Source organism: Bufo bufo, chromosome 8, assembly GCF_905171765.1.
Source record: "Bufo bufo chromosome 8, aBufBuf1.1, whole genome shotgun sequence".
In the NCBI taxonomy this organism is placed as follows: domain Eukaryota; kingdom Metazoa; phylum Chordata; class Amphibia; order Anura; family Bufonidae; genus Bufo; species Bufo bufo.
Window position 1 is genome coordinate 17808753 of NC_053396.1, and position 27925 is coordinate 17836677.

The window sequence follows — 27925 nt, forward strand, 5'->3', positions numbered from 1 at the left end:
GTGGATTTTGCTCGCCCAGACTGCCAGCGAGGAGTAGGAGTGCCGGAGGGTGTGTGGACTTGTTTACTCAGTGGGTTGGTACCTCGCCGACCAATATCCTTGTATTCTCTCTCCCTGAAGTTGTCATATCCTCAGCACAGCCTGCAAAGCGGAGGCTGTCCCTTTAAAGCCAGCCCGGGTATATAGCAGGTCGCTGCCTGTCTTTTCCACATGGCTGGATGCTGCAGAGGAATATAGCCGGAGCTCAGGCTGCGTGTCCCCGTACAGAGCGGCACGTTACACAGGCGGCGGCGGCGTCCTCCGCTTCACACCCCAGGCCACCAAAGGGAAGACCTGCCGTGAGTACCACTTCTGTCCCGCTCCGGCTTCCTCTTCAGCTGGGGAGCGGACACTTTTGCAACGCTCCAGTTGCTGGACAGCTCCTTGATTTTAGGAGAAGGGGGGGGAGATCTTTGCTTTGTTATATTTGGGTCTTTGACTTTTAATTAGAATTCAATGTATTTTTGTGCATGGGGAATAAAAAATGCAGGCAGCAATGGGTTAACAGACTGCTAAATCTTTTAAGAAAGGGACTCTTATTTCGGAGCTCGCCGGCTCTGCTCTTCTTTGCATGACTTGGCGGAGAATTGACTGAACATGAAATGCTCGTCTGAAGTATTCTGCAGAACATTAATGGACAATTTATCACCGAGGAGAAGTTTAGCTGATGGGGGCCACTTACACCGCCGCGTCTGTGAGCGATTTCATTCTCGCCTGTCGCCGCCATATGGGCCGCTGCCGGGACTGCTTGATTCCTTCACTGAAAGAGTTTTCATGTGTGCATTTAAAGGGGCCGCTACCCCCTAAAGGGTACAGCTTTATTTGAAGGGCTTAATTCACATGGTGCGGTTATGCAGCAACCACAGGGGAAGCAAACCACGGTAAAACTGCACGCAGGCGAGTTTTACAGGGGAAACATATTTTTAGGCCTCATGCACACGGCTGTCTCAAAAAAAAAAAGATATGCAAAATACGGATACCCTCCGCGTTTTTCTCACACCCTAGAAAGGACGATTCCATGACATGGACTATATTCTGTATATTCTCTCATTTATGGAATGTCCCCATAGAAATGAATGCAAAAAGAAGATGTGGATAGCACAGGGATAAAACAATACAGTCGTGTGCATGAACTGCACCCTAAAACCGCCATAAAATATAGGACTTTACTGCCATGTGTGAACCCAGTCTAAAACTGTCCGACTCTCCCCTGACGGCGGATGTTGGAGGGGGGTAAGAGCAGTCGGGCATGTTGGATTTGAGCATGCCCAATACTTCTGTTCTTTGGAAGATAAGCTGGCGCCAAAGGCAGAAGCTTGACCGAGCATGCATGTGTACGGGGGGGGAATCGGGAGAGGGCCAAACAAGCGGTCAGCCCGAAATGGGAGAACAATAGACTCGGCGAGGAGTTGCCACCAGTACGCCTCCTCCGGACCCAGATTTCTCAGACTCCTGAATGGTGCTGAACGTCACCAGCAGGAGTCCAAGAAAAGCTGGGTATTTTGGTGGTCACCCCCAATGATTTTCTACTTGACATTTACAGGTGCCGTCCTCGTGCACATGAGGATTATTTTTGTTATTATTTTTGCCTGTTTTTGCTGTAGATGAGTAACGAGCTGCCCTTTACTGTGCTGCGCTTTGGGCAGCTGCCTCATTGGGTGCAGAGATTATGGATTACGTTTGCTGTAATACTTCTCGGAGCGATCCGTCTCCTGCTGCTGGAACGAAGGCCGATCACTGATCCATCGGGCCTGACCCCCGCTGCCCGTTCTGTGGACACATGCGTGTCTATGTGCTGGTATCCCTGAGGACGCGGGCGGCGCGGGGCCAGGCTCAGGACGCTGATGAATATTGAGCGCTCTGTAACGCACTGGACATTGTGCTGTGTATTCGGTAATTACTCCATCTTCAACATGAGAAATATTGTGCCTCTCAAATCTCTAACCCTGCGCTGAGGTTTTGGTGCAATGTGTCAGTGCAGGTCAACTGTATCTTCCTGGAGTCAATGAAGCTTAGTTTACTAGGGGAGGAGGTTAAGTGGTTTAGCGGTTAATACCTAATATGTCTGGTCTAATTGAGTGGACTCCAACCTGTAGCTGGTGCACAACTACAGCTCCCAGTTTTGCAATAGCTGGAGATCTACAGGTGGTGAAAACGGGGTTAATATTTAGATGCATCAGTGGTCAGTATGCAGTGAGCTCCCCCTAGTGGTGACACAGATTATTATTTTTCTTTTCTTTTAATGTTCTCTCCTGGATTGCTATGACTTCAGTGTTTTGTACATCACAAGGATGCATACAGCGATATCCATAGACTCCCATGCATTCACATCTGTGTTTGAGGCTCCATCGCACATTCCACAAAGACAGACAAAATAGTACAATATGCTGGGCACCATAACAGACACCCGGAGGACCCCATTATAGTCAATGGCAGCCCATCATCTGGCCTTAGTGGAGGACTAGTGCAATGTAAACGAGCCCTGATGCCCCCCATACACACTAAATATCCTTCTGATGCCCCCATACACACTAAATATCCTCCTGATGCCCCCATACACACTAAATATCCTCCTGATGCCCCCATACACAGTAGATCTCCTCCTGATGCCCCCATACACAGTAGATCTCCTCCTGATGCCCCCATACACACTAGATATCCTCCTGATGCCCCCATACACACTAGATATCCTCCTGATGACCCCATACACACTAGATATCCTCCTGATGACCCCATACACACTAGATATCCCTCCTGATGACCCCATACACACTAGATATCCTCCTGATGCCCCCATACACACTAGATATCCTCCTAATGCCCCCATACACACTAGATATCCTCCTGATGACCCCATACACACTAGATATCCCTCCTGATGACCCCATACACACTAGATATCCTCCTGATGACCCCATACACACTAGATATCCTCCTGATGACCCCATACACACTAGATATCCTCCTGATGCCCCCATACACACTAGATATCCTCCTGATGACCCCATACACACTAGATATCCTCCTGATGACCCCATACACACTAGATATCCCTCCTGATGCCCCCATACACACTAGATATCCCTTCTGATGCCCCTATACACACTAGATATCCCTCCTGATGCCCCCATACACACTAGATATCCTCACGATGCCCCCACACACACTAGATATCCCTCCTGATGCCCCCATACACACTAGATACCCCTCCTGATGCCCCAATACACACTAGATATCCTCCTGATGACCCCATACACACTAGATATCCTCCTGATGACCCCATACACACTAGATATCCCTCCTGATGCCCCCATACACACTAGATATCCCTCCTGATGCCCCCATACACACTAGATATCCTCCTGATGCCCCCATACACACTAGATATCCTCCTGATGCCCCCATACACACTAGATATCATCCTGATGCCCCCATACACACTAGATATCCTCCTGATGCCCCCATACACACTAGATATCCTCTTGATGCCCCCATACACACTAAATATCCTCCTGATGCCCCCATACACACTAGATATCCTCCCGATGCCCCCCATACACACTAGATATCCCTCCTGATGCCCCAATACACACTAGATACCCCTCCTGATGCCCCCATACACACTAGATATCCCTCCTGATGCCCCCATACACACTAGATATCCTCCCGATGCCCCCATACACACACTAGATATCCCTTCTGATGCCCCCCATACACACTAGATATCCCTCCCGATGCCCCCATACACACTAGATATCCCTCCTGATGCCCCCATACACACTAGATATCCTCCCGATGCCCCCATACACACTAGATATCCCTCCTGATGCCCCCATACACACTAGATATCCCTCCTGATGCCCCAATACACACTAGATACCCCTCCTGATGCCCCCATACACACACTAGATATCCCTCCTGATGCCCCAATACACACTAGATACCCCTCCTGATGCCCCAATACACACTAGATACCCCTCCTGATGCCCCCATACACACCAGATATCCCTCCTGATGCCCCTCATACACACTAGATACCCCTCCTGATGCCCCTCATACACACTAGATACCCCTCCTGATGCCCCCATACACACACTAGATATCCCTCCTGATGCCCCAATACACACTAGATACCCCTCCTGATGCCCCCATACACACTAGATATCCCTCCTGATGCCTCCATACACACTAGATATCCCTCCTGATGCCCCCATACACACTAGATATCCCTCCTGATGCCCCAATACACACTAGATATCCCTCCTGATGCCCCCATACACACTAGATATCCTCCCGATGCCCCCATACACACTAGATATCCTCCCGATGCCCCCATACACACTAGATATCCCTCCTGATGCCCCCATACACACTAGATATCCCTCCTGATGCCCCCATACACACTAGATATCCTCCTGATGCCCCCATACACACTAGATATCCCTCCTGATGCCCCCATACACACTAGATATCCCTCCTGATGCCACCATACACACTAGATATCCCTGGAAAAAGTACTAAAAGTGGCCCCGTTATGTAGTTGGGTCCAAATTGATGGAAGGCAGGGGCAACACAAATAGAGGGGGCCATCAATCCCATATCGTGGCACATTATACCACCCAACAGAGCCAAATACCACAGTGCATCACAAAATACAACCCCAAAAACTTCCACAGGCCGGCCGTGAGGAGGCACGCTTTATGTAAAGAGATATCTCCCAAGAAAGAGAACCATCTCACCAGCGCCTTCTCTTGGAAGTGGCTCCTTATGAGTCAAGATCCGACCTTCCAACAAGCCTTGGGATTTGACAAGGGAATGTAGGCAGGCCAGATATCCACCCGTACCCAGATGCTACAGGGTACTCGCCTGGCTTGTTGGAATGTCGGATCTTGACTCGTAAGGAGCCACTTCCAATAGGTGGTACTGGTGAGATGGTTCTCTTCCTTGGGCGATACCTCTTTGCATATTGTTTTCCTGTGGAGCATTGTCAATTAGTCTTCATACAGGACTGGTTTCTGCCTAACACACTATAGGAAGAAAGCTTTACAGAAGTCTGATCTCAGGAACCACCCTCATCATTTACTATGTTTTTTCATATATTGGGGGGGGAGTGTTTTTGTGCCCTGCGAGTGTCTGGGTCATACATAACCGAGGCTCGTCCATCACTGTCCTGATTTTGCAGCGTTTATGTAGCTTTTCCATCGTTTCCCCATATATAGTTTCATGTTTTTGTCACAGGAGCGGAACTGTGAATTCCCAGGTGTCGGCCATTGTTGTTTTGGGCCCCGTTGCCCGCAGCTATGGAGGCCGCGTATGTGCTGACTACGATACTATATCAAAGTGACTTCCTCGCGTCATCTACTTCGAGAAACAGGGACAGTGACCATGAAGAGGAGAAGTGTCTCTACATTAATATGATTAACGTGCATTATCAGCAAGTCCCAAGACATGGTTATTAACAGAACTGCTGCCACTGCAAGGGGGCGCGGACTACAGGCTGCTGTAAATCTCCCGGACTGCTCTACGTCTGCATCGTTCCCACTTACAGCAGTGAGGCTATTGCTGATAATGCAAGTCCCTTATATCTTGGGGTACATTCACACAACCGTATTTTCAGTCCGCGTCCAATCTGCAATTTTTGCACACGGACCCATTCGTTTCTATGGGGCTGCAAAAAATGCGGACAGCACATGGATGTCATACGTGTTCTGTCCACATCCGTGCGGCTGAGCCACAAATTATAGGACAATTATAGGCATTTTTTTTCCATAAGGCCCTCAAAACACGCAATTCACACAGACCGCAAACGGATACGGTAATGTGAATGCACCCTTATTCAAAAGTAATATGTATAGCAAAGTTTGGGGGCTGCAGCGCCTCTTATTTTTTAGGAGTGGTCTGTGATGGGAGCAAGTAATATATATACCCGTCATATTACCTGTATTCGTTATTAATATATTTTCTTTTCGGTTTTTCATAATCTTCAGGCTCTCTGTGTGAGGTCAGTGAATGGAAACCCCATTTACATCCAGAGCATGAGAATCTCTCACCCACTGCACTGATAACAGCTCTGATAACTGTGATGATCATCATAAGACCTGGACAGATTCTCAACCGCTGGAAGGAAGGTTCCCATTCAATGACAGTTAGTAGAGATCTTGAAAACGTAAAACTACTTATCAATAGGCCAAAAATGTGCAGATGGGCCAACTTCGTTAAGATATGCCATGGCAATTATGTGAGGAGTGACGGCGGGGCCCAGAGGTGAAATTTGCACCTATTGATCATTTATGGTCTATCCTACCGACATGCCATAAACGTCCAGATGGGAATACCTCTTTACCTTTTGCTCAGGCCTGCTTCACACAGCTCTTATGAGTTCCGGCAGAGAACATTGCCGGATGTTACCAGAATGGCCGCCGGCCCTATTGACTATAATCGGGTCCGGAGAAGATCTGACAAATATGGCTATTTTCACACTAGCGTTAGTGTGATCCGGCAGGCAGTTCCGACGTCGGAGCTGCCTGCCGGATCCGCCGATCAGTGTGACAACTGACAGCATTTGTAGACGGATCCGGGTGCGGATCCATCTACAAATGCATTGCAAGAACGGATCCGTCTCTCCCTTGTCATGCGGATGGACGGATCCGTCTTGCAGTCTTTTTTACAGTTTTCCCGAGCTGCGCATGCAGTTATTTTGCAATGCCAGATCCGGCACTAATGCAAGTCAATGGGAATTAATGCCGGACCCGGAATTTCGGCGACTGATCCGGCATTTTGAACGGACATATTACCGCAGCATGAACGGAAGGCATACTGATGCAAACTGAACGGATTTCTATCCATTCAGAATGCATGGGGATATGCCTGATCAGTTCTTTTCCGGCCCTTTTGACGGAACGCTATGCCGGAAAAGAATAACGCTAGTGTGAAAGTACTCTAAGCTGGGATTCGGCTGGACAAAAACCTCTCCATTTATTTGCTGAAACTGGAAAAAAAAAATCCTGCGAATATATTCACACGTGTTGGATTTGCCTATGGCCTAATGCACACGACCGTTGTGTGTTTTGCGGTCCGCGTCAGCTCCAAAATTTGCGGAACCGCGTGGACAGCCATTAATATAACTGCCTATTCTTGTCCGTAAAACGGACAAGAATAGGACAGGTATAATTTTTTTGCAGACCACAGAACGGAGCAACGGATGCGGAAAGCACACGGAGTGCTGTCCGCATCTTTTGCGGCCACATTGAAGTGAATGGGTCCGCAAATACTGCGGCTCGGATGCGGACCAAAACAACGGTCGTGTGCATGAGGTTTATGCCTGATGCGTGGATTTGCCCTGCGGACAAAAATCCCAGTGGATCTTTTCTGCAGCATGTGAATGGGGCATACAGATGTGGAATCTACGCTTCCATCCTGAACATATCAATGTGTAAGCGGGGGGACGAGAGGCGGCAGCGGCGGGACCCTCTGGGGGTGCTCTATATAATACATAATGATGATACAAGTCCTCGTGTTGTCACAGGATCTCCATGTTAATGGCCGTGGAGAATATTCATCATGAAGTAACAGAGCCGTGCCTGCTTAGGGAGCGTCTGCCCGCCGCCCATCAGTCTCCTCGCTGAGCAGTGCCAAGGTCACCGTCTGCCGGTTATCTCGTCTTCAGTCGTCCCATTCATTTTTCTTTTTGGGATTCTTTGTTAATTAGTGGCCCCTGTAATTATCATCAGTCACCCGGCAGTCTGCGCAACATCTCCTAATTACGAGGCCGCCTTGGTTATGCCCTGCTTATTTCTAGGGCAAGATGACTGGCAGGAGATTGGGAAATGGCCACGTTCGCTCCTTCCCGCTGCTGCCGGAGTCATTACTACTTCTGCGGCTCTCGTCCAGCTGAGCTTGACTGATATTTCGTGTTTGAGACGTGGGGAGATGCAGCAGCTCGTCTGAGATATTAAATGGCTGCATGTGAGACCAGGGACGCGACTAGAAGAGCTGCAAAGAAGCTTTAGGAAGATTTGTAAACCATGTCTAATGGCCAGTCATTAAAATGCAGTAAAACAGCCCAAACCATGGATTTCTATCATGTGTATTATAGGGCATCTGTCAGCAGTTTAGTACCTATGACACTGGCTGACCTGTTCCATGTGCACTTGGCAGCTGAAGACATCTGTGTTGGTCCCATGTTCCTATGTGCCCGTATTGCTGAGAAAAATGATGTTTTATTATATGCAAATGAGCCTCTGGGAGCAACGGGGGCGTTACCGTTACACCTAGAGGCTCTGCACCTGCCGCCCCCTCTGCACCGTGATTGACAGGACCAGGTGTGATGACATTTACACTGCCTGGCCCTGTCAATCATAGTGCAGAGGGTGCGGCAGTTGCAAAAAGAGCAGAGCCTCTAGGGTAATGGTAACGCCCCCGTTGCTCCTAGAGGCTAATTTGCATATATTAAAACATCATTCTTCTCAGCAATGCGATCACATATGAACGCGGGACCAACACAGATACCGTCAGCTGCCAAGTGCACATGTAACATGTCATTCAATTTCATAGGTACAAAACTGCTGACAGATGCCCTTTAAGCTGGTCATACACAATAGATGTATTTTGGTTGAACCCGCTGACTTCTCCAAGACTGGGTGACCATCTAATGTGTACAGGGGCTTCCCGTCTCTCCCCCCATGGCAGATGTCTGGGAAGACGAAGATCAGACAGTTGGACTTTAGTATGCCCGATCCTTTCAATCTCGGGGAGATAAACCACCGTCAGAGGTGTCTGGCAGCGGCCTTTTTTCTTGCAGAAGTCATGCATGCTCAGCAGAGCCAATTGTCCACGTAGGGCCAGCTTTCGACTACCCCTCTTCATATGCCCCCACCGAAGCCGCTTCTCCATTAGCTAGATTGACAAGCTCCGTTTGTTCTAGAAGACCATAGGCGTCCATTGAAATCCTGAGATTGATTCCAATGAGCAGGGGCTTGAGCATATATAGATGGGGGGTTGCTCCAATCAAAGGAGATGATTTGTCTTTCAGGTCTCTAGGAAAGTGTGATGACTGTCCTTGTGGAAACAGTAATAGTGGCCATATTGTCAGCTTCCTAGAAATTATTCTAAGAAACCATTAAAGAGGCCTTCTTAGCTTTTTTTTTTTACATGACTGTTTTAGTAAGTGAACGGTATTCCCTACGAAATAACTATAACTGTGTTGTTCCACGTTCCCCTGTTATTGCCCCTAAAAATTATGAATTAACGGACACCCGGATTTTACCTTTTGGGCGTGGACCCCTGCACCGTGACACTGTCCAATCAGTGGTGCCAGAGTCAGACAGTTTTTTTTGGAAAGGGAGAATGGTCGCATCCAACTGACTATTTAGGCTACTTTCACACTTGGCAAGCAGTTCCGTCACCGGCAATCTGCATGCAAATGGACAGCATTTGTAGACTGATCTGGATGCACAAATGCATTGCAATAATGGATCCGTCTCTCCGTTTGTCATACAGACAAATGGATCCGTTTCTCTTTTTTTTTTTTTTCACGGATCCGGCATTTTTAATGCCGGATCTGGCACGAATACATTTCAATGATCCAGCATTCCGGCATGCTGCGGTATTTTCTCAGTCCAAAAGCCGTTCAGTGACTGAACTGAAGACGTCCTGATGCATCCTGAACGGATTTCTCTCCATTCAGAATGCATAGGGATATGCCTGATCAGTTATTTTCCGGTATTGAGCCCCTAGGACGGAACTCGATGCCGGAAAAGAAAAACGCTAGTGTGAAAGTGCCCTTAGTCATACATTTCTAGGAGGTATAAAGCCTCATGCAGACGTCCTTGGAACACGGTCTGCGAGATCCCGGACTGACATGACGCCGTGCGCTCCTGCAATGCCAGTCCGGTATCTCACGGACCGTGTTCCACGGACGTCTGCATGAGGCTTAACGGAGGAATAGATGCTGCAGAATCGTCGTTTCACGAGGAATGCAAGAAATGGCTAAAACTGACATATCGGGAGAGATTACGGAAGATTTTCTATCTGCTGGAGATTTTTCCCCGAGACTGTGCGGCTTCTCACTGAACGAACTGAAATCCTTATGGGATGTGTTCAAACTGCAGTACATGTTCCTTGTCTGCCGCCGTGCGCTTCCAAGCTTCATTGCCCCTGCACTCTTCATTTAACATTTATTGCAACCTTCTCACAGCGACAGCCGCCGCCTCTAATTATGGGCCCTGACCTGTTAACGAGCTGCACATCAGTTCAGGAGAAGATGTCTCGCAGCCCATCACTTCTGCCTGTGTGCGGTCTCACACCGACTGCCCGTCACATGCATTGCCGGGCTAAGCGAATACCCCCGGGATGCTGCATGTTATTCCTGGCGGCCATCACTGTGAGCCTGGTAGAACTACGGCGCTGTCCGCAACTCCTCTTTACGTCGGAAAAGCTCCCACCGTACAATCGCCCCTACATATGCTAAAAGCGCGTTCTTCAGGATACGCTGAGCAGACGTGTTATTTATTGCATAGGAAAGCGGCAATTTTTTTTTTTTAATGCATGTCAATGGCCGACGTAGGACACAGAATAGCATACGTCAAAGGCTCCCATCACAGGTATACCATGTGAATACACAGATGTGAACAGAGCCAGTACGTCCGCGAGATGTGGGACCAACGTATGACACAGGAGGTAAATTATAATGTCAGTGTAAATTATAGATCTAGGGCAGTACTGAGCCCCCTTGTGGAGACCACCAGTTGGTGCAGGAAGTCTCATAGGCCAGGCAGTGCACCCTGGGAAGTGGGATATGTAAATGAGCTCTCATCCAGGAGGAGGACGAGCCTGCCTCTTTAGTGCCACCTGCTGGAGGTAGCTCCCCAATAAGTCACTGTCTGACCCTTTAAGTAGCCTTCCAACATGATATAAGACCAACCAGAATCTTTCCTGTAAGGAAAAGACCGCCAAGTGCAGACAGCTGTTTCACAGAGCTGCTTCCAGTAGGTGGCACTATGGAGGCAGCTATTGGCCTCCTGGGTGAGAGCGTCTTTATATGTTGTCTGACTTTATTCTGCAGATCATTGCACCTCTCTAGGTAGATCCATCTACACATTACAGATCACCTCACGCTCATTAACCATGAAGACCCCTCCTGTTGTCAGTGGCTGCGGGACCCCCGTCTTCCAGTAAATGCATCCCTGTGAGATACGTTATTCCTGGAGGTTCTCCTTTACTACTGTCACATATGAAGAGATCTGCTGTCTGGGTTTAAGGATTTCTATAGGACCAGATAGATAGTAGCTGCCGCACATCCCTGATTTAGGAGGCCTTTATCACTGATCAGATGTCACCCGGGCACATCTTCAAATAATGGAGGAGTGCCTGCTGCCCCCTGGCAAATCTTATTGGGGGGTATAGAAACCAGTGACTTTAGAAGACGCATCACAAGGCACCATTATCAACGTCATATCTAATGTGACGTCAAAATATCCATAGCTCTATGGCAAGCCTTTAGATTTAGATGTATGGCACGTTGTCATGGTGACGCTCCATGCCTGCCGCCATCCGGTTGGGGGCACAGGCGCTGCATCACTCACCTAGCTTCTGCCCGGCCACCAGACTTCTGTGCCCCATGGGGGTTTTGAAAGCACACTTTGGGAGTAAGGCCTCATGCACACAGCCGTTGTGCGGCCGTTCCCCAATGCGCGGGCGACGTCCGTTCGGCGGCCGGGACAGATCCAGACCCATTCAACTTGAATGGGTCCATGATCCGTCCGCACCGCAAAAAAGTGCGGAGGCACGGCCAGAAACACTCCGTAGTGCTTCCGATCCACATCTCCGTGATTGTGGACCCATTCAAGTGAATGGATCCGCATCCGTGATGCGGAGTGCACACGGGCCGGTGTCCGTGTATTGCGGACACGCCGTATGCGGGCCGCAATACGACCACGGGCACACAACGGTCGTGTGCATGAGCCCTAAGTCTGGTGTGAGTGAGCTCCACAGTATGGGTGCCGCAGCGCCATGGACTACACAGGCAGTTGTAGATGTCCTAGAGGTGTAGCCTGGATGTCCTACACCCGGTCCCTGCGCCTCATGGCGTCACGTGTGGCTGCCCTATGGATCCCCAGTGTGTAAGGCTGAGATTGCTGCCTCTGTATCTTCCATACAGACGACTTGTAGCTGTTGTTTCACAGTAATTAGAGGTCATTCGTATCCCGAGGTTCTCATCTATCTCATCACGTGCTTTATACTAGAGTACAGCTCCGTAGCCGCTTCCGACTGAACCCATGAAATGAAGAGCGCCCGCACCTCCCGGGTGCCACTGAATCACTAGCATTCATTAGTCTCCAGCAAATGACAAAATGAGAAGGGAAGAAGCTTGTTTTGCTGAAGACGGAGGATCCTGTATGTAAAGGGTCGGGTCATTTTCCTGAAGTACCCTTAATAATCAGTGAATTAGATGTGAAGGGCCTCAGAAAGCAGCGCACTGGACTGAAGTGGCTTTTACCCATCCATACGTGCGGCCGCCTCTTACAGCTCAGACATAAAAGATTTCTTCCTCTAGAACGTGACGAGCATTTCTTTTTATTTCTGCGTGAACCCGTGTTTCATCAGCATTGATGGACGCACTTGGAGCCAGCAGCCGGTTCTGGTTTCGGACGAGGATCGGCGCATTTCAGCAGCGAGATCCTGGGAGTCCCTGCCGTATGCATCTGCAGGTGGAGCGACAACCGCCGTATACAGGTAACTAATCCACTGCTACAGCGAAAAGGGAAGTCAGGAGATAAACCAGCAATAAATCTATACGCGGCGAGATCTCAAGTGCACCGATGGGATTTATGACGTCTACAAAGCGAGGACTGACGCCAGATCTGATCTCCGTTTCGGTCACCCTCGTGCGGGGAAATCGGGAGAGCATCAGGCGTGGATGCAGATTACGGTGTCGCCATATACATACCTATCAGACAGGTTCATGTCCTTCCTGCTTGAAAAGTGGGAGATTCTGATAACTATAATATATTTAAAAATCATCAGCATGTCAATTGTTTTTTTGTTATACGGATATCACCCTTTGTAATGCAAGGCTAAAAACTGCCACAGGGAAATCTGTGCAGAATTTCTGTTTGAAAACCTGCAGGTAACCCGTACGGCAGGGATCAGCAACCTTCGGCACTCCAGCTGCTGTGAAACCACAACTCCCAGCATGCACACTTACTCGGCTGTTCTTGCAACTTCCATAGAAGTAAAAGGTGGATTCTGGGAGTTGTAGTTGTAGAACACAGGACGGATATTCCACAGTGGAAACTCCATTGCGGATTTTGGCGTGGATTTCTGTAGCATATATTGACGTTCTGCAGATTTAAAATCCGCACCGCAGGTCAGTTTATGTTTAGGTTTTTTACTTTCGTAGCGTATGGATGGGAGTTCTTAAAACCTGGACCACTTGCAGGTGCTGTAAAACGCTGCAGGGTTCAAGCATGCACATTCATTCTCTATGGGACTAACGGGGACACTAAGTAAAAAAACACACACACCCCCTTTGGTAGAGTCATTGATTTCGGTTTTCTCTAGTCGTGACCCAGGAGCAGTAGCGCCGAGTGATCATCTGGTCATTCCAGAACAGAGTTCCTCAGCTCCAGTCCTCGGGGCCCACCAGCCGGTCATATTTTCAGGATTTCCTTAGTATTGAGCAGGTGATAGAATTAGTATTAATGCATCGGGGTATTCATGCTGTGGCATATTCTCAAATCATGACAGGTAGGTAGGCCCTGAGGACTGGAGTTGAGGAACACCGTTCTAGAAGACCTAGAACTAACCGATCAAATAAAGCCAGGTCCCTCTCTGACTGGCCCAATGGATTTTACGTGAATGGTGCTGCGGAGCCAGTGATCGCTCTCCGCCAGTCAGCAGGCAGGGAATGTGGTCTTATGGCCTCCCAACTGGGAGCTGAACCTACCCCATACCCTAAGGCCTCTTTCACACGAGCGTGACTGATTAGGTCCGGGTGCGTTCAGTGAAACTCACACCATTTTGCAAGCTAGTTCAGTCAGTTTTGTCTGCAATTGCGTTCAGTTTTTTCCGAACAGGTGCAAAAACGCATTACACCCGCACTTGCTTCCGGATGCAATGCGTTTTTCACTGAAGCCCCATTCACTTCTATTATGGGGCCAGGGCTGCGTGAAAAACGCAGAATATAGAACATGCTGAGATTTTCACGCAACGCAGAAGTGATGCCTGAAAGAAACCGCTCATGTACACAGACCCATTGAAATAAATGGGTCAGGATTCAGTGCGGGGGGCTATGCGTTCACGTCACGCATTGCACCCGCGCGGAAAACTTGTTCATGTGAAAGGGGCCTGAATCAGTCCATGAACCTCTCTAAGCAGCTCCCTGAGGAGACGCACGGCCCTGGAGGGGACACAGTGGTCACTGAAAATTATTTTACCCCCTTTTTTTTTCCTGTAAAATGCTAAAAACAAGTCTGAATTGTATCACCATATAGACTAATGTGAGGCTGTGATCAATAGTTACTGTAAGGGAGAATCGCACGCTGCATTGATTGCTGTAGAAATGGCCCTGAGTGGCTGGAAGAGCCCAGGAAATCCGTATTAAATGAGCTTCTCTGGGTTGTTTTGCAGAAAATCAATCGGGCTCCTTCTGATGAAGAATGCTTCTTTGACCTCTTAAGTAAATTTCAGAGTAACCGGATGGATGATCAAAGATGTACGTTAGAGGACAGCCAGAGCGGAGGTCCGGAGCCCACAGCGACACCTGTGCCCCCCCTGGACGACCGGATATGTGAGTCCTTATTACTGTGCAGCGCCTCCGGGCAGATCTGTCTGTAGGAAATGCAATGTCCTGGATCTAGAACACTTCAGTCTGTTTCCTATAAAGAGAATATCCTGGACCTAGAACATTTCAGTCTGTTTATAGGAAAATAGACTAAAATATTCTAGGTCTCGGTTGTTCTGTGTGTTACAGACTAAAATGTTCTAGATCCAGGATATTCTGTGTGTAGGAAATAGACTGACATGTTCTAGATCAGGGATGTTGTGTGAGTGTGGGAAACCAAAGTATTGTAGGTCCAGGATAAGGCCTCATGTACACGACCGTTGTGTGTTTTGCGGTCCGCAATTTGCGGAACGGGACGGACAGCCATTAATATAACTGCTTATTCTTGTCCGCAAAACGCAGACAAGAATAGGACAGGTTATATATTTTTTTTTTTGCGGACCACGGAACGGAGCAACGGATGCGGACCCATTGAAGTGAATGGGTCTAAAAACTGCGGCTCGGATGCGGACCAAAACAACGGCCGTGTGCATGAGGCCTAAGGAGAAATGGCCGCTGCGATTCCTTAAATTACTGCTGGTTTTAATTGAATTTCATCTTTAAGCCGAATGCACACGTCCGTGTTTCACGGCCTGGATTCCGCCTGAGAGCAGGAACGCACAGCGTCACTGGTTGCCATGACGCCGTGCACTACAGTAATACACTCGGTGACGCCGTGCGCTCCTGCTCTCAGCCGGAATCCAGGCCACGTTACCACGGACCGCTCACGGCCGTGTGCATTCGGCTTTAAAAACCAAGCAGAAAACTGTAATGAGAAACGGCAGGAATTTGTGGTAAAGTGACAAACTGACCAGAGTGAAGACTACTGCAACGTGTGAACGAACCCGGAACTGTTCTTCTGGTCTCGTGTAAATTAAGCATAAAGGGGTGTTCTCCTCTATGTCTAAGCTCTGGGGCGCACAGCGCTGCCGCCCGCCCTGTCATTCTCAGCATTGGTTGATTTGCCACCCCTCTATATGATGGGAATACCCCTTTAATCAATATATAATAAAAACATTATCACTGGTGTTTCAGTATCTTGGCCATTTTTAAAGCCTTTTCTTGCTGTCAGGAAACGAGAACCGAGGCCGAGAAACAACTGTAAAGACCTCGTCCTTCTCACAGCTGTTTATTTGTCACACTTGCATCTGCTTTTTGTTGTGATGGTTTGTTACAATGTATCAGTGCTGGTAGAATGCATAAGCTTGGTGTGAGGTTGTTTAGCTTATGGAGGATCATCAGCTTTTAGATGCAGACTAGAACGTTCCTGTTCACTGACAGCAAACAGAGATCTTTAAGAATGGAAATTTAAAAATATATAAGTAGCAGAGCTTTTCCATTATTATAGAAAAGGGGTTGTCTGAGATTTTGATACTGATGGCCTAGCCTCAAGATAGGTCATCAATATGTGATTGGTGGGGGGGTCCATCACCCTGGACCCCCCACCGATCAGCTGTTTAAAGAGGCCACGGTGCTTTAGTGAGTGCTGTGGCCTCCTTACAGCTCACCAAGCACAGCGCCGCACACTGTATAGTGGCCGTGCTTGGTATTGCAGCTCAGGAAGAGCTGATCAGGGTGCCAGGAGTTGGACCCCCACCGGTCAGATATTGATGACATACCCTGAGCATAAGTTGCATAACACTGGACAATCCCTGAAATGAATGCACTTGTTCTCACTAGATCAATCTCCTTAAAGCCGAGTTCACATCTGCGTCCTGAATTCCAATTTTCTGTTCTGTCAGAAAAACTGAATTCAAGTTATGACAAAATCTGTCACGTGATGGGCACCAGCAGCGCCCGACACATCACACCGACTTATAATGGGGGCTATCAGCTTCGGTCCTGGTCCCCGTTTTTCCAGAGAGTAATGCAGCGTGCAGCCAAATGTGATGGGAGCTTCCGATGCAGATGTGCATACAGCTTTCTTCATCACCAGGGGGTCACTTTGGCACACATGGGGTTAATGTAATCAGCAATTGACAGCGGTGGTATCCGTCACATCACAGCAGATCATTATCTGACCACCGTGACTTGGTCGGTTTTCCCCCTCGGCTCGAGGGACTGTCATGTCTGGGAAGAAAGCAATCAAATCACCGGATGCGGCTCTGGGGCCCGAGGCGGGAAAAGGGACACAAGCAGCTGGGACCGGCTGCCATGTCACCAGCCCAGATAGAGGAGTCCATACTGGGAGGGGGTTTCATTTAAAATAGAACTAAGATATTAACCCTTTAGACAGAATAGGCAAGATAATAGGTCCCCTGATCACCGCCACTCCATGATCTCAGGAACTGGGATCCTCCACTACATAATTATGGCGCCATCTGCAGGCAGCTCTGATGTTACAGGCACAATGTCCGGGTTCGTGCCCTCTTCTACTCCCATCATTGTCTCCAGATCCAGTTTGCCTTTTGTCCTGACCTCAGCAGACGTGCCGCGCAGGCTGTAATGAGCGATTATGGTGAGGCGCCAGCGAACATGTTAACGCCGGTCACGATACCTACAATAGAGAGCTCTGAAGAAAGGTTTAATTGCCCACAACGAGCGGTAATGACTGGTGTTATTTGCTGCCATCGTGTCACCGAGGACGCACATAGCTTCACATCTCCCAAATAATAGGGGGGGGGAGGGCCACGCCAATTATCCCCTTCACACAGCCACTCATCCGTAGGTCATCATTAGGCAGGGAAACGTGGGACAAGGGATGTTACATCACTCACAAGTCTAATGAGTGGAAACAGAAGGAGTTGCACCATACGGTCTTACAATAAATAGTCGTTTGCTCGGTTACATCACACAAAATGTAACGTTACAATTGGAATAATTATATGCTCCTGGGTGTAGATGATTGATATGGCGCCCCTGTTCTTTTGATTCACTCTCAGAATATTAACCAAATGTGTCCAGTGACGGTGGTCACACGTGCTCAGTCCCACCACCTGGATCCTCTTGTAGACATGCGGCGGCGTGATTCTTGCCACTGTACAGACCAGACAGTGAGCGGCCTCTTCTCACCAGCGCTGGGCACAAACTAGACGTTCTGAGAAAGAAACAGAAGAACACAAGGGGGCGCCCTAACAAGTACATAACAGCACTATCTAGTCCTCTGGCAAAACTACAACTCTCAGCATGCCCTGACAGCCGTAGACTATTTTGCAACAGCTGGAAGACCATGAGTTTGACACCCCTGATCTAGAATTCTTAACCCCTCTTTATAAAACACTATGTAGTAAGCTCCCCCTAGTGGTGGCTGCAGGCAACCAGAAATGTATCATTCAACTAGGCAGGAAATGTATCACCCACCACTATAAAGATACTAATAAATTAATCAGCAAATTAAGATGTAGCGTAAAAACAACAAAGATGATAAAAAAGTAACATTTAGGCTACGTCTACACGACGACATAAGTCGCGCGACAGATAGGGCACAACTACACTGCAACATTTGTAGCACAACATTTTGTTGCACTAATGTCGCGCAACAATTTTTATAATGGCAGTCTATGGTGTCGCGCTGCGACTGCGGCGCAACAGTCGCAGAAAAATCCATCTCGAATGGATTTTCTGCGACTGTTGCGTCGCAGTCGCAGCATGTTGCAGTGCGACACCATAGACTGCCATTATAAAAATTGTCGCACGACATTAGTGCAACAAAATGTTGCGCGACAAATGTCGTCGTGTAGACGTAGCCTAAGGGTAGTATCATAAAGAAGTGATGTAATCCCATCATGTTACACGGTTCTGTTACTTCACATTGTTCGTTTTGGATTTAGGGGGATGTAAATTTCCCATAGCTATGTCTACAAGGTGTGTTCACTGCTGTCCCCTGCAGGACTTTACTACTGCTGTCCCCCGCTCACTTAAAGGGGTTGTCCAGGACTTTACTACTGCTGGCCTAGCCCAATATCAGATGGGAGGGGATACGGCACCCTGCATCTCCAGCCGCAGTACACAGCTCCGTCCATTGTGGTCACTGCAGCGTCCATAGAAGCTGCAGTGTCCGATCACTTCACAATGGATGGAGCTTGTAGTTCTGGTGCCAGGGCAGAACAGCAGGGGTGCAGGGCGTCGGACCCCTGCAACTCAGATACTGAAGAAGGAAAGAAAGTGACAACTATTCTGATCACATTTCTCCCCCCTATTTCTACACTAAGGAATATAATAGAGATGAGCGACTCGATTCATCTCACCAGCAGGACTTCTTCCGGGTGCAGTCGCCGCTCCAAAGCTGTAGCAGAGTCTCAGCAGCGCAGGCAGGAGATTGTCAGGGCCGGGCTAAATGTCTGGAGCCGTCAATCAAGAGTCAGATGGGGGCTTCTTCACCTGCGGGGGCAGCGCCCCATACACCGCAAAGTCCTGCTGATGAGACAGATCGACGTACTCGATCGAATAAAAGAATGTAAGAACTTTTCCACATTATGGCACCCCGGGTGCATGTGATCAGCAGGTTGCATTTTCCAGGATAATGTGTTGACTCGCCTATTAGAGAACTTACATACAAGACTCTGCTTTTTAGCAGTTAACCCTTTATCGCTTTACCTTTGCAGCTTCTTCATCGTTAATGGCCTCGCCTCAGACAGAAGAGTTTTTTGACCTGATAGCCAGTTCTCAGAGCAGACGGCTGGACGACCAGAGGGCAAACGTTGGGAACCTTCCTGGTCTACGACTAACGCACAATAACATGGGACATCTGAGAGTAGAAGGCGACCAACAGGAGCCGGGGGACGAGTTCTTCAACATGCTGATGAAATGCCAGGTGAGAACCTGTAACGGTACCCAGGTGCAGATCTGTACCAAGTATCGGGCTGGCCATGACCATCAGTGGCTGTCGGCCAAAGCTCATCGCTGCCTAGCATGTATGTCTTCTGAATGGGAAGAGACCTCTTTGGTGGGCGGCTTATGTCCCCTGAGAACAAAAGGATTGGGCGTGCTAAAAGCCAACATGCCTGACCAGTTCTCCCTGACATGCATTGGGGGCATTTATACACACAAAAAAAAAAGTTGGAAAACCCCTTTAAAGGATAACTGTCGTATTTTTTTTTATTTTTTTTTTTGGAGTATTGGATTGTGGTGATTAATATCTCCTTGGTGGCCCTATTTCAACTTTTCACTGTGTATTTAATTACCCCTTAATTCCACATTTTTGTTCCCTGTACGGCCTACTTTTACCTGTGCATAAAATAGGGTTGCTAGGCATGGTCCGTCTATCTGTTGCTAGGCATGGTCCGTCTATGTGTTGAAGGATGGAGGAGCAGCCTGCAGGGTCACATTACTGACAGTCAGGGACTGTAAATAAATGGTTAAAGCCAGGTCCTCCCCAGCAGCTGATAACAGTGCCTGGGCTGTGTGCACTTCTCCCTGTCCCTGCGCTTGGCAGACGCTCCCTCACTCAGCAGAGCTGGAGAATGCAGAGTTGGAGCAGCGCAGAGCAGGGAAGGGAGATCTGCCGTCTGCTCAGTGTATACATGAAAGCGACATGTGGTAAGAGGACCCCTCTGTGCTGCAGGAGATTAACCCTTTAGGGGGGAGGGCTCTGGTTACTGACACTTTTGGGGGGCTATTGTTACTGGCTAGTGAGGGCAGGCGGGATTAGCCTCAGGGTGAGGGCAGTGGCGGCCATCTTAACTGAATAGTGAGATTACATTTGTATGCAGACTGGTTGCTAAGGGCTGAATCTTATTAAATATGGGGTAAGTCAGTCTAATAGTAACTGATTCTGGAATATCATGTTATTAGTAACTACATATATGAAAATTGAAATTAGGGTCTAAATGTGACAGTTATCCTTTAAAGAAAAAACATACATGACTAGATCCTGGTGGAGCAGCACCCCCTAGTGGCCAGACTTGGTAATATTCAGCACTTTCCTATCTATAACATGCTTTTCAGTGCAGCTTGGGTTAGCAGTAGAGATTAGCGAATTTCCACTTATGAAATTAGTTCACACTTCGTTTGTTGGTAAAAGGTGAATTGCGTTATGGATTCCGTTACCACGGACCATAACGCAATTCTACGATGGAATGCCTTTAGAGGCATTCCGTTATTCATTCCGTCATAATAGAAGTCTATGGGCTGCAAAACGGATCCGTCCTCCCCTGCATAACGGAAACGGGACGGAGCCGTTTTGCAGCCCATAGACTTCTATTATGACGGAATGAATAACGGAATGCCTCTAAAGGCATTCCATCGTAGAATTGCGTTATGGTCCGTGGTAACGGAATCCATAACGCAATTCTGCTTTTACCACCAAACGAAGTGTTATCGAATTTCAAAATATGAAATTCGCTCATCTCTAGCTAGCAGCACAGATTTTCCGCTGCCATCTAATGATCAGGTTCCAGCTTTCTGGGAATTGCAGGGGATTTCTGTGTGAACCCTCTCATTAGTTCCCAGGGACGATCATTTGCCTGTCAGCGGTGGATGCAGGGCTCACACACAGGTTTTCATTATTACGCTTCACTGGAGGAGCGAATATCTGACTATTGCCATCTACGCTTCAATTAGAGCCGCTCCAGCTGCAGAGACTGTCCAAAGCCTACCACGTGTTCAGCCTATTTTCAAGTATATGTAGGATGGAGGAGAGCGGTGAGTAAGATAGTAGATGAGCCGGTGTGGAGCACAAGACATTCTGCCATCCTGTAGGACTATTCTGAGTCTTATTAAGGGCCCATTCACACGTCCATAGTGTATTGCGGATCCGCAATACACCCGGCCGGCACCCCCATAGAATTGCCTTTTCTTGTCCGCAATGTTCTATTTTTTTCAGGAGCCGCGGACCAGAAGATCGGAGCCGCGCTCCGGAAATGCAGATGCGGACAGCACACTGTGTGCTGTACGCATCTCTTCCGGCCCCATTGTTGCGTTGCGGATCCGGACCCATTCTACAGACGTGTGAATGGACCCTTAAGGAGCTGGGATTAGAAAAAGGGTCTCATTTCTTTAGGGCATCTGTCAGCAGTTTTGTACCCATGACACCGGCTGACCTGTCACATGTGCGCTTGGCGGCTGAAGGCATCTGCGTTGGTCCCATGTTCATATGCGCCCGCATTGCTGAGGAAAATTATGTTTTAATATATGCAAATGAGCCTCTAGGAGCAACGGGGGCGTTACCATTACACCTAGAGGCTCTGCTCTCTGTGCAACTGTCACACCCTGTGCACTTTGATTGATAGGACCAGGCAATGAAAACCTCACACCTGTCAATCAAAGTGCAGAGAGAGCAGAGCTTCTAGGTGTAATGGTAACGCCCCCGTTGCTCCTAGAGGCTCATTTGCATATATTAAAACATAATTTTCCCAGTAATGCGGGGACATATGAACATGGGACCAACACAGATGTCTTCAGCTGCCAAGTGCACATGTAACATCAAACACATGTGAGAAGTCTGATTTCCCCAATGACGGGTCCATTTAGCACCCCTTTAACATGGCCTCAGAGGTTTACTAGCCGTGCCAAAGAGGTCTGATCTCTCTGGAAGTACATGGTGTCCAATACCAAAGAGTTAATTTCTCCATTGACATTTTTCTCTCCACTTACCTGTTTGTGTAGTCTTCACGGATAGACGACCAAAGATGCGCCCCGCCAGACCCCATGCCCAGAGGCCCCACGATGCCAGACGAAGACTTCTTCAGCCTCATTCAGAGAGTACAGGCCAAGAGGATGGACGAACAGCGAGTAGATATCCCGTCCAGCCAGGAAGAAGGCGACCATCAAAGTAATCAACGGAGGCCAAACAACAGCTAAAGTGTTAGCTCTTCTGCCCAGACAAAGACCTACCTGTAACCAAGGAAGCAAACCTCCTGAGGATCTGACTCCACGTAGTATCTGAAAGCGCAAAACAACTTTTGAATTAGAATTTTTTTGTATTTGCATAGCTAAGGCGAATCGTTAAACGTATGTGAAATATCAAGTGTCTTCGCCCAATCAGTAAATTAACAAGGACGTTCCGTTTTTATAGGACTTTTTTTTGTAGTAGGCGGCACCAGGCGAGAATCTGCGAAGGCCGGAAACCTAATAATAGAGGCAAAGAGCCACAGATTTCAGGTGGACGAGATTTGCAGCACAAGCCAACTTCCGAGGAACAGGGGGCGTCGTGGCCCCCAAGCTTTACAGCGGGAGTATAGTGGGAGATGATGGCGTTACTACTGTATGTCGTAAGCGGGTAAGAAAGCATGGCAATGTTTACTCTGGACCCGGTCACTAAGGGCCTTATTCACTAAATGGCAATAATTACGCCGTTTTGTAGCTTAGTGATTTTTTTTAAAATATTTTTTTTCTTTTGTAATATATTCTTTATGGATTTTAAAGAACAAGTGAGACTGTACGTGACATCCATAATGAATGTGAGCGTACCGCCTAGAACGCGCTGTGTCTTACCTGGCAGGATAACAGGTACTACTGTGAGCGTTCTAGCAATAATATAGCGGGCAGCTAGGAGGCGCTGTCCTAGATTTACTGCCGTTCAGTGAATGAGGCCTAGAGATTGCAAGCTACAAACTGCCGTGTCTCGTTCTCCAGCGGAGCCTCTCTTATTCATTATTGTAAGGACCAAGGAACTCTAGGCATTTCTTAAAGGCAGCCAATCAGGGTGAGGCCTCCGAAAATCGACAGGTTATGCCCCCCCAGACCATGATCGTAGCCAGCGCAGCCATGTCTACAAGATGGACACTAAAAGCAGTGGGAAAAGTCTATTAAGAGGGCATTACAGGACTCGTATCAGTCATGCTGCTGAGGTATTTTACTCACAGATGATTTAATGTTCCCATTCAATAGCAGCAAGCAGAGATTTTAAAAATGGTAAGGAACTGGTTAAAAAAAAAAAAACTCGGTTATTAAAACCAACATAAAAATGAACCTTTTTGCCCATAGTGACCAATCACGGTCCAGGTTTATGTTACTGTACTCATTATACAATAATTAACCCTTTGAGTCTGTCTGGTAGGTGACACCTCACAGCAAACGATTGTGGCTCTATTCTGTTTCTATTGGAGGTATACGTTGAGAGTATTCCCCGATATGTACAACTCACATCAGCCACGGACTCCCATTCTGTGCACTTTTTATACTGTGTCCCTCTACATAGGAAAGCGCAGCCCTGTACATTAAAGGGCATCTGTCAGCAGATTTGTACCTATGACTGACCTGTTACATGTGCACTTGGCAGCTGAAGACATCTGTGTTGGTCCTATGTTCTTATGTGCCCGCATCGCTGAGAAAAACAATGTTTTAATATATGCAAATGAGCCTCTAGGAGCAATGGGGGCGTTGCCGTTACACCTAGAGGATTTGCGCTCTCTGCACTTTGATTGACAGGACCAGGGGTGATCCCATTTATTACACTGCCTGGCCCTATCAATTAAAGTGCAGAGGGCTCGGCCGTTGCAGAGAGAGCAGAGCCTCTAGGTGTAACGGCTACGCCCCCGTTGCTCCTAGAGGCTCGTTTTCATATAATAAAACATCATATTTCTCAGCAATGCGGACACATATGAACCTGGGACCAACACAGACAAACAGGTCAGCCAGTGTCATAGGTACAAAACTGCTGACAGATGCCCTTTAAATATCATCTGCTACAGAACGATCCCCGTAGCACATCACATACATCTCATCAGAGGGATATTACAGGGTTACCCATCAATATGTCGGAGGTAGTTTTTTTGGAGAATGCAGGAGACACATCCGGATCTTCCCCCTATTGCACCGATTGGCATGTGTCAGTCACATTCAGTTGCCAATATCTCCCACCCCCCTCCGCTGGAGGCATCACCTAGCACCTATCACCATTCTCCTGATAGGTTGGGTCCTAGAAATGGACCTCTATCTTATCTAATGTAGGAAAACCTTCATAAAGTGCTCTGAAGAGTCCTGTGACTGGAAATGGGGACGCTCCAGCTGCAATCTAGGTTTCTAATAATGACGTGAGGTCACTACTCCCCAATTATAACCATATTCTTACTCCATTATCCCGAGACTTAATTACATCATCATGTGAGTTCAGAAGACACAGGTGCTGACTGGGAATATATATGTCTTAGGCTACTTTCACACTACCGTTCAGAGCGGGTCCGTCTGATGTCTGCTTAGACGGATCCGCTCCTATAATGCAGACTTGGGATCCGTTCAGAACGGATCCGTCTGCATTATATTGTAGAAAAAATTCTAAGTGTGAAAGTAGCTTCAGACGGATCCGTTCAGACTTTACACTGAAAGTCAATGGGGGACGGATCCGTTTGAAAATTGAGCCATATTGTGTCATCTTCAAACGGATCCGTCCCCATTGACGGATCCGCTTGCCTCCGCACGGCCAGGCGGACACCCGAACGCTGCAAGCAGTGTTCAGGTGTCTGCTTGCTGAGCGGAGCGGAGGCTGAACGCTGCCAGACTGATGCATTCTGAGCGGATCCGCGTCCACTCAGAATGCATTGGGGGCAGTACGGATGCGTTCGGGGCCGCTTGTGAGAGCCTTCAAACGGAGCTCACAAGCGGACACCCGAACGCTAGTGTGAAAGTAGCCTTACAGGTGTACCCTCCGCCATATTATACAGCACGTTATGGGGCGCGTCCTCAGTGCACACCAGGAAATATATGTCAGCGATTTACCACAATACCATTATACGTAGATTGTACTGATTGCCGGTAACATTCAGATTATCATTAGAGTACTGGTTGTCTCTGTTTTCTAAAAAGGAGGACGCTCGCCTCAGGCTGCCTTGATTGGTTATACACATAGTATTAATCAAATAACTGACCATGCATGGACTTACCGGGTCTGCCAGAGCCCATACCCATCGCTCAGTGTTTGGCTGACAGCTATTAAATCTGTATGGCCGACCTTAGAGGGGAGTCCCCCCCCCCTCCTCTATGACCACCAGGGGTTGCCATGTCCCAGGCTAAGGTCTAACTCCACTTAGAACCAAAACCGTATGGTGTGCCTGCAGATAAAGGGGTAAAGAGACATTCCCACGGTAGGACAAGCACAGGGTGTATCAAGCATAAGATGAGAAGGTAAAAAGACGCGAGTCGCCCCCTACAGGGCCAGGAAATGGGAAAAAGCAACCACATGAGCCACAGGTGCATCTCTATCCACGGTACGTGATCACACACTGCACACAAGAGACAGACTGCAATAATAAAAAAAAGCCTCTGCTACAGGATACGGGGGGAGAGGGGCGCACCCAGTCCAAAACTGGAAGTGGGGCGCTGGACTCTAAACACAGCGGAAATGCCACATACTTGAATGTATTAAAACTATTTATTTTCCAATGTGCATTTGCCGAGTTGTTTTGTTCTTTTCCAAGTTTGGTTTCTACCAGATATAAAATAATGTAAAGGTACTTGACTTTTTCCTGACATCTGCCAAATATCTGAAGACTTTGTTCTATTGTGCTGAATTAATAAAACATATTTTGTGGTCTACTGGCGTGGCCTGTGTCCTTCACCGATCCTGCAGTTTGCAAGTGGCCAGAACTATATTACTCTCTTATCTTCAAGGTGGAGCACATAGTTATACACTCAATGTCCTATTCCCTGCCACACCATTCCAGCTCCCTTCAGCGATCTTCTGGTCCTTGTCCTGTAACTTTCTGAACAGATGGAATCACATTTGTCACCTCAGCAGTGACATGTCCCCAATCAGTATGTCACTGCTGAGGCCAGGCACTGGCTGCAGCGGTGCATGTGACCCTTTCCATCCAGAAGACCGATAAAGTAAGTTGGAGCAAAGCAGAAGGAAGCAGTTCAGTTTTTCAGCAAGTACCTGCTGCAGGGGTCTGTTAAACAAAAACAAAAAAGTCCCCCAAAGCTAGACAACCCCTTTAAGAGGATGTCCAAAGGTTGTGTGTGGCAGTGCAGTTCACCTCCATTCACAGCAGACATGACTGACGGAAAGCAGCCATGTCTTTCCCAATGCAGGGAGCACAGAAGCCCCGAGTCACATCCAAGGGTGAAATAAATAAGCCACTAGAAGATTGTATATGGACCTAGAATGTAAAACGTGTGCAGAGGAGATCTCACCCAGAGCTCAGCGGAGCAGTATACGGCATGTAGCAGACGGTATACACATCCTAGGGGAGAAACAAACCAGACACTTAAGCAGCTGTAAAACCGGACAAAAACATTACATGCACGTCGGCCAAACGTGCCGTGACTGACGACCATGTCAGGGGAGATAAGGATCCGGAGGTTGATACTCATCCATCAGGGGGCACCACAGTCACATTTCTCCACTGTGCAATGTCAGACTTTACCCAGCAGGGCAGGGCATGCACAGACCTAGTGGTAGCAGTGTTTGTGCAGTGATAACCCAAGTACCCGAGTCCCAGTGTGTGCATCAGGAGGCTGCTTAGTTCTCTGCTCCCTGCACCAATCCCTAAAAGATCAGACTGCAGACACTGGAGAACAGGGCACGGCATCTACTAGACACCAGGTACAGGGGGCAATATACCCACCAAAGTCCAGAGACTAGAGGAGCAGGGCTGGAGGGGGAGCAGTACATCAGCTAGACGCCAGGCACTGGAGGGGCACTACATCCACTGGATAGTAAAGACTGGAGGGGCACTACATCAGCTAGACTTTATGGGGGGGGGGGGGGGGGCTACACCCAATAGACAACAGGGATTGGAGAGACACAACACCCACTAGACATTAAGGACCGGGCACACTACACCAATTAGAAACCAGGGACTGGAGAGACACTACACCGACCAGACACCACAGACTGGTGTAGGGACTATACCCGGTAAACACCAGGGACAGCAGAGACACTATACCCACTAGACTCGAGAGATGGAGGACGATGTACCCACTAGACACCAGGGACTGGATTGGCACCACATCCACTAGACACCAGAGAGGCACTACACCAACTTGACAGACACCATGCCAGCTAAACACCTGGGACCAGGTGGCCACGGCACCCAAAAGACACCAGGAACTGGAAAGCACAATACCCACTAGACACCAAGAACTGCAGGAACACTACAACCACTAGACACCAGGGACCGGAGAGACGCTACACCTACTACTAGACAGCAAGGACTGGGGTGGGGGCACCACACCAGTAGAAACTAG

The 27925-nt window shown here is 48.3% G+C and overlaps 1 protein-coding gene across 4 annotated transcripts in view; it reads left to right on the top strand.

Moving 5' to 3' along the window:
• The window catches only part of GPSM1 (G protein signaling modulator 1), a 174323-nt gene extending 150290 nt beyond the window's left edge, over nt 1-24033 (top strand). For 3 of the 4 annotated variants that reach the window (XM_040404836.1, XM_040404837.1, XM_040404838.1), the window contains 3 exons: nt 14668-14827; nt 19405-19613; nt 22406-24033. In XM_040404836.1, coding sequence (XP_040260770.1) covers nt 14668-14827; nt 19405-19613; nt 22406-22600 — 564 coding nt within the window. In that variant the 3' untranslated portion in view covers nt 22601-24033. Of the gene's footprint in view, nt 1-111; nt 339-14667; nt 14828-19404; nt 19614-22405 lie in introns of those variants that run through there. The other variant, XM_040404839.1, reaches the window with a different exon arrangement.
• Nucleotides 24034-27925: the final 3892 nt, after the last annotated feature.